Genomic DNA, 12,603 nt, shown 5'->3' on the forward strand with positions numbered 1-12,603 from the left:
GCCAATCCAGTACAGTGCATTCTTGTATGGAATTCATTTAACTTCAGTACTGAAATCTTCTTTAAAATAAATACAATGCTGCCTATTGAGAACAAGACAATAACCTCTTCCACATCTGCTGACACAATGTCATCTTGTTCTTCATCTCTGCCACGAACTGGCTGAGACTGACTGATCCGCCTTTGTTGTGGATTCCTAATGATATAGGAAGACTGAGACTGGGAGGAACTACAAAACAGAGAGAGAAAGAAAGGCTTTTAGAAGGACAAGGATACAGTAATACCAAAATGACACAACACAAATTTCTTCTCTTCAGCCAAGAGAACCAAAAAATAAAATCTAGTGGATAGAAGACCCTCCATGACTACACAGCCTCAGAAGAGTTAAGTTTCTTCAAAAGTATATTAATATTTGATTAGAATAGTAAGTTTTATAAAATACTAATTTATCTTCTGGTTGTAAAAATGTGCTTAACCGAGAACCCTTCTCACCCACCACAACCTACTTCACGTTATCACTATCTTCTATGATGGTCCAATCTTCAGAATGGATTATGCTAAACCCTTCATTGCCATCTTAAAAATGCATGCACTACAAATTATTCCGAACTAGTCTCAGGGGTGGGATTGAAAGGGAACATTAGTCATTACCATGGAGGTTCCTTCTGGTTTGGTGTGACTAACCACAATGGGTCTCACAGGTCCCACCCAGGAAAAGCAGGAGCACATGACCAAGATCTTTTGTCTTAGTATTGCTGCTCAGACTCCTCTATCAGTTCTATGCCATGGCTAAGTTTTTTGTTTTTGTTTTTACTGAGGAGCCTAATAACCATGACAGGCAGGGTGAAAGCCAACAAGGAATGACCCACACACACACTTCAAAGGGGGTGTGACGACTAAAATGTTTGCATTCCTTTCTGCTCCCAGGACTTCATTGAGAATCATTTCTTAATAGTTTGGATGCCTCTGCCACACCAACACTGGAAGAAAGCTTCATAGTAAGTGACCAATGTTCCATTCCCAGTTTGTTGTGAGGAGGCATCTACAAAGTGAAGTGCATGAACTGTTAGACTAGTGGACTGGGAATCATTATGAGTCTTATGAAGTGGGGAACATTTACACTGTCCTTCCAAACACCAGTTCTGCGAATGCATAGGTGTCTAGTTCGTAAGTCCTGGTGAACGTATTAGGATGAGACTATATGGCAATTCTCCATCAGCCAACTACAGATAAGAGCTTTTCCCTGCTGGGGAAAGAAGGCAGAGCCTAGGGGGAAAGTTGCTGAGAGATTCAGTCCTGCTTATATCTGAGGCTCAACCTCAGAGGCTTGCCCTGCTCACTTGTGAGGCTTGGTATGTGAGTTACCATTTGAAAGTGCTGCTGATTCAGTCTTGGCTACCTATGTGTAGAAAAAGGTTCTCCACTATTAGGAGCAGCTGAGAAACTACACACCCCTTGGGGATAAAAATGTTGTGTTCCCCTAGTCTAGAAAAGAAAGAAGTACAGTAGCGTCAGGGAAAAGGTGAGGAAATAACAGTCCTGGGTGACAGGCAGGGACAAACTGAGGGTGAAGCCCCAAGTGCTAAGACAAAATACTTTGGTCATGAGATCCTTGCCTTTTCTAGGCAGAAAAGGGAGTTAACCCATTGTGGATGCTTCCTCATACCAAACACAAAATGAGACAAGTCTCATAGCCAATTATTTGCCTATTTGAGTTAACAGAGAACATAATACCCTGTCATAGAGGATGTAAAATAATGATAACAGTTTCTAAGTATATTCTAATATACTTAGAATAAATCAGACAGCAAACATTACCTGCTGGACTGATCAGATGATGGTCGTGGAGGCAGTGGTTCCACTGAGAACAGCTCTTCACTGCCTTGCATAGCATCTATACTAGTGCTTGCCAATGTAAAAGGTGCTGTAGGACGTGCAATTCCCATTCTGACTGGAACAATTAGGGATTCTGCTACATTGCACAATTCCTCAACAGCATAAGGTAGCAGAGCTTGGAATACACGCTTACACTTTCCAATTGGCTGTGGAATAAAGTTGCTGAAAAAGAGAAAGGCAAGGAAAAATATACAGATATATATTCTTATTCCAAAGGATTCAGAAAGCATACAAGTAATTTTACAGTTCCTCTTTAATGGTTCTGCATCTACAGAACTGCAGCGATTCCACATATTCAAAGTCTGTAAACAAGCAGTATCACTTTTCTCTTTACAACATGGCAAAAATACAGCCCTTCCTCTCTGCCGCCTTGGCAAAAACTCTTGTCTAAGCTCCGGTCATCTCTCATCCGGACTACTGCATCCTTCTTCCCTCTGGTCCTTTGCTGCTTTACCTCTTTCCTCATCTCTCTCTAGTACTCTGCTCTCAAAATCAGGCAAAACTTTTCATCAGAACGCATCTTCCATACCTCTTGCCCTAAGGCAACCTGTGAGCAACTTGTATAGGTCTTGTATAGGGTGGGTAGTTTCTCCTATGCATGCGTCCACAGAACTGTTCCACTCGCCATCACAGCATACAAAAAATTATGTTGGGCCTGGTCTTAAGACTAGAATAATAACTTTGAACCAAAATTTAACTGAGTATATGTAAGAAGCCACAAAATGCAACACACGTTTCGATGACCAACCTATTCACTACTTCATAAATTGAAAAAAAATGTTATTTAATCTAGAATCTTAGAGCAGTAAGGGTTACAGACATGGTGTGCTACATTTCCCCCTAACTTATACAAACATGGGAGGAGACTCTTTATAGTTGGTCGAGTGGTAACCCTATGTGGGTTGTATTGTTTAATGTATTTAAAATGTAAATGAAAAAACGAGATCAAAAACAATTAAAACTCCAAACCACCATATACCCCACAGCATCCAATAAATGACTCAATTATACACCAAGGTAAACAACTTTGGGATTTTGTTATAGTAAATGGTATATAAATATTATTAATAAATAATTAATAAACCTTTAGGGCCTAACTGGGGCCCAGCTGCTGTATACAGAAATGCTTCCCAAATTTCTCCTATTGATCTGAGAAGTAAACCTGCATTACTATTATGTTACACTGAATTGAAACATGATTTGATGTCAATGTCCAGAAGACTACGTAGACTCTTACAACGTTTGCAAAATACAGTGTTTTTTCCCACTCCTCCAGCAGTAATTTAGGTAATAAATAAGCTTACTTTTTCTTTTTTGAGGAAGCCATTTCCACGCTAAGGATGACAAAGACTCTTGCCACAGAACGTAGAAACCTCATTGTAACAGAAATCGCTTCCTCTCTGCGGCCTGGAGTGTATTTGTTTTGCAGCTCTTTTACAAGGGTCCCCAACAAAGTATCTAAAAGCTGTAGAGAACAATTTATTGGAGCAAATATGCACTGCAACATCACCATACAAATTCTGTATGCAAAGTAGTTCACATAAGAGTATGACAAAAGCACTGTATTATTTAATAATGTGTCTTACCAAAATGTCCGCTGTGCACTTCACAATAAGACAGTGGGTAAAACAGTCCAGTCGAATAGTACCGCTTTGCTGATTAAGATACACTTGTTCTTCAGGCAAAAGATGACCAATCCTACTGCTTGCACTAAGACTTGGAAAAAAGCAAAAAGAAGAAGAGGAAGAAGAAATATAATGTAAGTTGTAAGTCTACGATACAAAGTCAGTTTTCAAAAGCTTAATCTAAACAATTAACTAATACACACGGGTCTTTGTTCTCCTGCGAGCCAAACATGATCATAGATTTCAGTGCATTCCAATCTTGTAAAACACGTTCCAAGGCAAGCTGTGCAAATCGTGGAGGTTCTAAATCATGATCAGGCATATCTGAATCTGAAGCACAAGAAAAGAAAACCATGTGAATAGTTACTGCAGAAAGAATCATATTGTAAGAGAAAACCTTGTAATGAGAAAAAGTGTTACCTTCAGGGTTTGCTGTTTTACGATTACGATCTTCTCTAATTCTTGGTGGTCTATACTGGCAATGTTCTACTGTTTGTCGTGCAACTGTCTGTACTAAGAACAACAGAAGATGCTCTCCCCTGTAACACATATGCACACACAGGTATGAGAAGGGAACTACTCTGGACTTCTCTGAATATTTTGGAAGTCTGAACTAAAGAGACACTCACCTGCTATTTGGCATGGTGACCAGATTTGTGGTGGTAAGCAGCCGGAAAAGCAGATCAAGACGTGCAGATTTTTGTCCCGCAATTAATGTTTTGCACTTGCATTTCTCCCAGCAGTCACAGTACGCTGTTGGGGATGTGCGTTTAAGCCTGAAAAGAGATAATTTATTATATTTTTCTAAGTAACATCAATTTTCATATCAATATGCAGTATAACCAGTTATAAAAATATGACATTGTGTCTATAATAATTTTACTTTTAATAAAATAAACTAATTTATCTGAAGCACTTTTTTCTAAATGCCACTTTCCAGGTCATCCTGTTTATGACAGGCTGCACTAGTTTGAAAAGAATTATGACTCTGAAAGTAGGGTATCAACTTCTCTTCCTATAACTGGTCCTAAACAAATGGACTCTCTGCCTGCTCTACTATGATACTTACATGCAGGACAATAAATTGGTGAGAAGCCTGCCTAGTTGGTTACATATTCCCCTCCCCTCCCCAACCCACAATGGGAAGCAGATCCAACAGCTGCAATTTCAACTTTTCTGTATCACTAACAATTTGTATACATCAGAGCACAAGAAAAATGAAGTACATTTGTTACACAACAGCCCATTGAAGCCCCAATTTTACAGATAAGCATACACATACTTGCAATCATGACCTTTATGGCACACCCTTGCACACTCTGTGCAACAGCACAGAGATTCCAGTAAACCACACGTACGGCATTCAAATATATCCTAAAAGAGGGTAAATTCAGCATTTTAGAAAAGATGAAGTACAATGAATAATTTGAATGTAACTGTAAGTTTGATATAAATTTGTCCGTTGCTTTCTTTTGCATTTTCTAGGATGAAAGCTTATGTTAAAAGCATCAAAAGCAAGCAACTGGAAAAACAATTTACAGCAGAAACTGCATTAAGGGTTAAGAAACTGTATTAAGACTTGTATGCACTACCAAATAAAGATATACTCCAATATCAGCCATACATGTAAAAAATGTGTCACTAAATTTCAGAAGTGTTTAATCTCCCAAAGTCAACCCAGCGGAGACTTTTACAGGTACTAAAATGCATACTTTAACATTAAAAACAATGGACTGCATCCAGACTAAATTAGTTACACTTAGTACACGTTGAAATCAATGGAACTTACGTCATGACTAACTTGTCCCATTGATTAACTAACTAGTCTGGATCCAACCCGAGAAAAATATTAAAAGTCAGAATTTCAAAAGTCAAAACAACAGTAAACACCAACCAAAAAAGCAGCAATAAGACAAAGGCAGAAATGTTAAAAATCATCCATTCAAAGTTTGGGAGAATAAAATAGCCTTCATCAGGCTCCAAGAAGCTAGTAGTGGAAACCCAGCTGATTATCCCTAAACTTACTTGATTTATATGCTCTGCACCAGTCCACGTAAAGCTGCAGGTATCATTGCAACACAAAACATACAAGGGAGAGTCATCTGGGTTTGTGCCAGTTGGACAAACCATTCCCATAAACACGTCCTCCTCTTTTTCACTTGACGTTGCCTCCGCTTAGGGGGGGAAACAGAGGGAGTGAAAAATGAAATTTTAAAGACTATTTGAGGAGCTATGAATTTAAGCTAAGAAATTACAGTAACACTTCTCACAGAAGCCCTGTGAGAGGGGAGAAGGGAAGCAACACCATTCTACTTCAGCATTATCACCTTTCGCTGTTTACTCAAAAAATTAAATTGTTATCTTACACTAAATGCCTCCTAAACGTAGAAAAATTAAGTAATTAGCTTTTTGTTAAAAAGCAGCTGCTAAAACAACCTTCCTTCAATAATTTCCCTGAACTATTTCATCAGAATATCCAACAGATATCAAAATCTAACCTCCTGCATGAACAAATGGTAGGGAAATTGTCATAGGAAACTACTCCTGATGAATCACTCATTACAACAGAGAACAATCCAAGTTATGAATTGGCAGCAGGGGGCCTACAGTTTTCTATTAATTTTCTACTTTAAAAGATTTTGTACTGTTCTCTAAAGACTGAGGACAAAAGCCTTTAAGTATTAGCATGTATAGCAAAAAATCAATAACTTTCACTTACCTTTGGCAACTTTTTGTGCAGTTTCTAAAATGGTAATTGCAGCAGGATAGGCTCTGCCACTAACAGCAGACATAAAAGGTGTCATTCCTCTCGCATCCCTAAAAACAATTTATCCAAATAATTTTCAGTCAAGTTCAAATAGCAGTCTTATAACTTTAGCAGAAGAGCCAAATTTAGAAATTGTCCAAATTTTAAACCTTCCATGACAATACCAAAAATGATGCATTAACAAATACTTTAAAATTGAAATAAATATTTAAAAATTGAAATAAAGTACCAATGAAAAGGCTTTGTTAACCTCTGCTTGCTTACTTACATCTATAAATAAACAAGCAGCATAAGTTACAAAAATTTGTAGCAGTATAGTGAAAATCAAGAATATCTGCATGAGACAGACAGACAACAAATATTCTTGTCCTCTTTAATTTATTAAGGAAATGTTTTAACTGTTCCCCATATATGGAAGGGGTGGGCAACTACAGACAGTCCAGAGGGCATTTTCACCCCCTGGACAACTCCAGCCCCCATGAGCTGCATTCTGCAGGATGCCATTAAACAGTTACAGAAGCCTTAAAGCAGCCAAATCTCGCTTCTAAAAAAGCACAATTTGGCCCCTTTAGGCTGTCTTACCAGTTTGCCGCCAGCTGTTGGCAGCCAATCAGCAATGTTTTCGCCACTACAAATTTCAGTGTCTTGGCAGTGGGCAACGCAGTGGGACAGCAAGGGCCTCATGTTGCCCATCCCTGCTCTAGGTCATGTTTCATTTCAAATATTTGTCTTCAACTTCCTTTTTAACTTACAGGAGTACGTTTTTGTTTTAACATCCTTTAAGAAGACAACCAGTCTCTGAGCTGGTTCACACAATTGTTGTGGCTTGTTTATGCTGCGGCACATGTCAGGTGCAAATTGAATAACCACCGCTTATTGTGTCGTCTGAATCCAGGCGGCATGGCTTGTAGAAAGGTTAAACAACCCTCAAATAACCCTTCAACAGGCCATGGGTTAAGGTGCAATGATCATGCAAACCAGGTCATTGGCTTATTTGATGGTTATTTCCTCCTCAAATAACCCTTCAACAGGCCATGGGTTAAGGTGCAATGATCATGCAAACCAGGTCATTGGCTTATTTGATGGTTATTTCCTCCTCAAATAACCCTTGTCACCCAGGTTCAGATGACATGACATGCCACACCTCAGTGAGTAATAAGGGAAATAACACCCAGCTCGTGCCAGAGATCAAAACAAGCCATGGTAGCTTAAGTCACTGTGGCTTGTCTTGATTGTGTGAACCAGGTTATTATCTGGTTACGTACTCAAAGAAGCAGAGATGGATCTGAATTTTGGAATGCTGTTGCCCTTCATCCCTTTCTCTGAAGTGATCGAGGAGAAAGGGCACATCATGTCTGTCTACCTACTTCCCAAAAGGGTGAAAACAGTATATGACATTTTCACATGAAGACCCTTACTTGGCTGATAGCAGTTCCCGAAGATAAGGCTGCAAAACAACACTGTCACATAATAGTTTCAGTATGAAGTGTGCGTTTGCCTTCCGGTCCTTTGATTCCACTACAGACGGTTCTGTAGAAGGACCTACGAATTAGAGAAACATTGATGAAAAACTGCCTATAGAAGCAGTTCACTTACAGAAAACATTCTAAAGAGGACCAGCTGTAGTTTATGATTAATCAGCACTTTAGCTATATTAGAAATGTGACAAGATGATAAATTATGGATTTCACTGTATATAGAAAGGATGGAAAGTTTTACTTCCTGAAACTGACTTAAAATAGACAAGGTATTTTAAATGCATAAAAAGGTGCTGGTAAAACATTTTGTAGTATATCTCCTATTTATTTTATTTATTTACAGCATTTATATACCACTCCACGTCTAAATAGATTCTGGAGCAGTGATAATGATAAAAAGGTAAAAGAAATACAACCATGTGAAAAAATTATTATTTTTAAAAACAGAGTGCCAAAAAAACCTGTGACTGGTCAGACAAGGAAGGCTTCCTAGAATAAAGATGTTTTCAGGAAGTACCAGAAACAACACAGTGTTTGCGCCTGCCTGACCTCCAGAGACAGGGAGCTCTATAGAAAGGGGGCCACCACACTGAAGGCTCTTCTCCAGGGGGATTCCAAGCGGGCCACAGGTCCATGTGGAACCACCAGGAAGAAGAGACTCGTATATCTGTTAAGCACTCTTAAACTATGCTTCCTATATAAATAAAAAGGGTGATGGAAAGATGCACCTTCAGGTTATGGTAGCTAGTACAGAGGAGGACATTTTAGATACACAAAAGTCTATACTGGAAATTAACTCTTATGATTCTTTTTGGGGGGAAACTTGTGCAAACATACAAAATACTGTTTTCTCACCTGGTATGGTGGAAGTGCTGGGTCCTTGACCAGTGCCAGTTGTTGCTGTGGTAAGAGATCCCACAGCAGGAGCCAGGATAAAATCAATGTCACCATCTTTTAGTAAACAGAACAGCAGGATTCATATCAATACATAAAACACATCCCTGGTAACATGCTCACTCCGCAGTAACTACCCACCCTACGTGTTTAAACTTTCTTTCTACCCAAAGATTATTCAGTGAGACTAATGATAACTGTTGCTGACATTACAGCAGCAAGCAAGTAACAATTTTAAAATAAACATTTGCTAACAAGCTGTAATCAATAGTTTTAACACCCAGTTTTACTTCTCTAAGAATCAGAGTGATTAACTAACTAAATCAGAGAGGGCAACTTGTGGCCCTCCAGATGTTTTGGTCTACATCATCCCTCACTATTGGCAATGCTGGCTAGGGCTAATGGGAGAGATAGGCCAAAACACCTGGAAAATGATAAGTTGCCCACCCCTGAGCTAAGTGCTTCACACAGTTCTAATAAATGTCCATGCATTTCTTATTGCTCTTTTTACAAGTTCGTCTGAAAGGTCATAAATGTTACTCTGAATTTCACATGTATGCACAGAAGTATCTAAAAAGCATACCAGGGTCCATTGCAGGAGGATCAGGAACCCAGCTTGGAGGAGCTATGGGAGGAGAAACTGGATCCTGATGATCACTAGATGAAGCTCCAGCTTCATGTCTGCCCAAGCCTGCAGCCCTCAGGGATCTTCTCATCATTTCTCTCAGTCGCAAACTAAGGGTCAAAAGTAAATCATAACACTAGCGCTCAGTGCTGTGTGTATTTGAGTAGGGTGCATAGTTGAGGCAGCCAAAGAGAACTTATCTACATTTATAAAAATATGTGTGGAGATGCCAGCATTAATGCCCCTTTTTATTCATTTTTAGCATTACAATGAAGTATGGCATATATTTTAGATATAAAGACATTCACAGAATATTGCCAGTGTGCCTGTTCAACCTTGCTTTCTTCTCAGAATTGTTATTTGCCTCGTTACTCTCATACATAGTCCATAAATATGTCCGAGGACTATAGAGTTTGAAATGGGATAAAGTGCAAGGAGAAAAAGGAATAAAGAGGAACAAAAAATTACACATAGACAGTGTGCAAGTGGATGGACTCTCACAGCGACAGCTTTTAGGCTGCCTTCTCCAGTGTGGTCCAGGGCAATAGCTACAATAGTTGCTACAGGGCAAAAGAAGAGTGAAGCCATGGCCAATCTCACCCTCTAGTTGTTAATCTGAGCCTGCTAAACCAAACAAACCACTGAATTTAGCAAACACCAAAGAAGCCGTGATGGACAAAACTGGATTACAACAACAGAGAAGTCCAACATTTGGTGAAATGAAGTGATAACCAGTGGGAGACCTTGAAACCCGGAAGTATGAAGAAACTATTGTGCTTGATAAGAGACTCAGACAATATTGTCAGGCAGCATAGTCGACTGAGAAACCACAGCATTGGTTTTGTTTTGAGAAGATGCTAGTATAAAATGTGTTTATGTGGCAGCAAGCATACTGCAAGGATTTTACATTTCCCCTGAGAAATTCTGAGCAGATATTTTGCTGGACTCCCTATTATTTCCACTTCCCTTCCTTTCTTACTTTCTGTTGCTACTAGTTTTGCTCTGTTGGGAGACAGAGGGATCCTTGGATATATTAGCTCATTACACTGGAAAGGCATGGCTTTCTCTTCAATGTGACGCTAACATGTTACGCAGAACTGCTGGAAAACACAGGATGCTTTTAGATATCTTCTCCAGGAGGAAGTATTAGGAGGATACAATGTAGGGCATATGTAATTGTTTCATAGTTGCTTTGTCAATTATTCTTATTTAAATTACAGTTCTTTTATTCACATTGCACTGTCTTCAGTATTATTCTTTTAGTCACATTACATTGCCTTGTCTATTACACTGAACTGCTTAGTTTAGGAGTCCCCAACCTTTTTGGACCCATGGACACATTTGACAATTGAAAAAACTGCTGTAGGCACCACCACAAAATGTCTTCCATGGAGCATGTGAATAATCACATAATGGCTGCCATTGGGGCCGAGCTAGTCAAAAGACAAGTAATTCACTCAAGAAACTAAGTACAAGCAGAGGAAGGGTCTGAACTCCAAAGCCAATCCATATATTTGACTCCAAAGAAGCACAATAATATTCCGATTTAAGGTAAGCATGCAATCCTATTGGATGGGGGAAACATCCAATTTGAATCCCCTCCATTATTTACTATGAGCCCAGTGTTTCAGCTAGGAATTTTTGTTTCTGTTTTGTTTTGTTTTCTATTTTCAATCAGGACGCTGATAGCTCAACGGGGACTGCCTAATTAGTGTTAAAAAAATTAAGTTAACACTACAGGGCAGAATGTCACCTAATAGTTATTTGTTAAACTACATTTTTGCAATACTATGCCAATAAAATCTTTCTTTTTTTAACATTAAAATGGGAGTCATTTTGACATCAATCATATATATCCAACTTTAAAGTGCCTCAATAATAGACCGATACTGTAAAACCAATAGCATATGAAGATTAAAGTAGCTCTTAGGGTGCGGGACTGTATTAGTTCATAGTGTCATACCAGCAATTAATATTGTACTAGCAAAAAAAAGGAAAAAAATACTACTGACTAAGCTTACCTTCTGCTGCTTGAGGATCCTGCACGATTTCCCGGCCCATTACTTGACACCACTGAAATAGCATTAGCTATAGCCTCAACTGCAGATAACCTTTCAGCAAATGTATTCCTTTCCGAGCGCTCTGCTTCTGAATCATAAGGAAGAAACTTGTCATCCGTTTATTTTATTACTAAAATCTTATAATCAATTGTAAGTTTCTCTTTCGTCAGTCACTTTTATATAAATTTCACATATAAAACCATCTTGGAATTTCTCAACCAAGTCTTTATTCAAATGAAAAAGAGGAGGATATAGGAGGTTGCATTTAAAGATATTGTTCTGCTGACTGAAGAAGTTCTGTCAGCAAAACTGACAGAAGAAGCAAAACTGGGAGGGGAGCGTTTCCCCCTCCTTCGCCCACTGCTCCTCACTCACTTTCAAGATCTGCTCCAAGGGGGCTGGGAAAGTCTCCGGAGCAGATTTTTGGATAGTGTGGAGAGCTGAGAGAAGAGAGGGAGAAAGTCCTGTCGCACTAGTAGATTTCCATTAGTGCAACACTGAATTAAAGCTATGGACTTGATTATTCAACAGCAAAAGCTTCAAAGCAGACAGGAGGTTAGGACAATTTTAAAAAGAAAAAAATATATAACACAAATGCAAAATAGAACAATTCCAGCAGAACAATTTAGTGTAACATTCGGAAAATAATAAATCTCTGAGCAGTACTATATGCCACTCATCTGCTGAACACAACTTACAGAGTTTCATCATCTACTGTACTAGAGATTCAGAAATACATTTATCTATTCATTTGTATGCAATCATTTATTAAATCGTACACTATCTTCAGCATAGAATCATATAGTTGGAAAGAGACCTCAAAGGTCAGCTAGTCCAATCACCAGCTGATGCAGAAAGTCAACATTTGAGCAAACTGTCATAAGTGTGGTAGATGAGTATTGAAAAACATGATTTAGAAGGCAGAAAATTTGCTTCTGCTTTTTGTTCCTTAGATACTAACTTACCTCAATCGGCAAAAACTGTGGCTGGGAACCAAATAGTCCTACACATGAGCACAAAGAACTTCCGCACATGATGGTTTGTTGCTGCTCTCCTTATGCTGCTGCAGTGCCCTATGTTGTCCCAGAGGGTCCCCTAACCACTAGGAGTAGTTGTTTTAGGGGGAGTGAAGGACTGCAGTGTGAAGGGGGGCTCAAAGTAGCCTGGTACACGATGTAACACTGTGCATGTATCTTTGGATCCCAGTCTCATTTCCAAGTGACATATTTCAGTTAAATGCAACCTACTATGCTGCTAGC

The 12,603-nt window shown here is 39.0% G+C and overlaps 1 protein-coding gene across 7 annotated transcripts in view; it reads right to left on the minus strand.

Annotated features, from left to right (window-relative positions):
• The window catches only part of UBR5 (ubiquitin protein ligase E3 component n-recognin 5), a 180,969-nt gene that overhangs the window by 26,337 nt on the left and 142,029 nt on the right, over positions 1–12,603 (minus strand). For 5 of the 7 annotated variants that reach the window (XM_063131016.1, XM_063131021.1, XM_063131020.1 and 2 more), the window contains 14 exons: positions 11,306–11,432; positions 9,243–9,394; positions 8,621–8,716; positions 7,706–7,829; positions 6,240–6,337; positions 5,546–5,694; positions 4,803–4,894; positions 4,150–4,296; positions 3,941–4,059; positions 3,724–3,850; positions 3,482–3,611; positions 3,200–3,360; positions 1,818–2,057; positions 105–228 (listed from right to left, as the gene is read on the minus strand). In XM_063131016.1, the coding sequence (XP_062987086.1) occupies positions 105–228; positions 1,818–2,057; positions 3,200–3,360; positions 3,482–3,611; positions 3,724–3,850; positions 3,941–4,059; positions 4,150–4,296; positions 4,803–4,894; positions 5,546–5,694; positions 6,240–6,337; positions 7,706–7,829; positions 8,621–8,716; positions 9,243–9,394; positions 11,306–11,432 (1,886 nt within the window). The remainder of the gene's footprint in view (positions 1–104; positions 229–1,817; positions 2,058–3,199; positions 3,361–3,481; positions 3,612–3,723; positions 3,851–3,940; positions 4,060–4,149; positions 4,297–4,802; positions 4,895–5,545; positions 5,695–6,239; positions 6,338–7,705; positions 7,830–8,620; positions 8,717–9,242; positions 9,395–11,305; positions 11,433–12,603) is intronic. The other 2 variants (XM_063131017.1, XM_063131018.1) reach the window with 2 other exon arrangements.

The sequence above is a fragment of the Elgaria multicarinata genome, chromosome 7 (assembly GCF_023053635.1).
Source record: "Elgaria multicarinata webbii isolate HBS135686 ecotype San Diego chromosome 7, rElgMul1.1.pri, whole genome shotgun sequence".
NCBI lineage: Eukaryota > Metazoa > Chordata > Lepidosauria > Squamata > Anguidae > Elgaria > Elgaria multicarinata.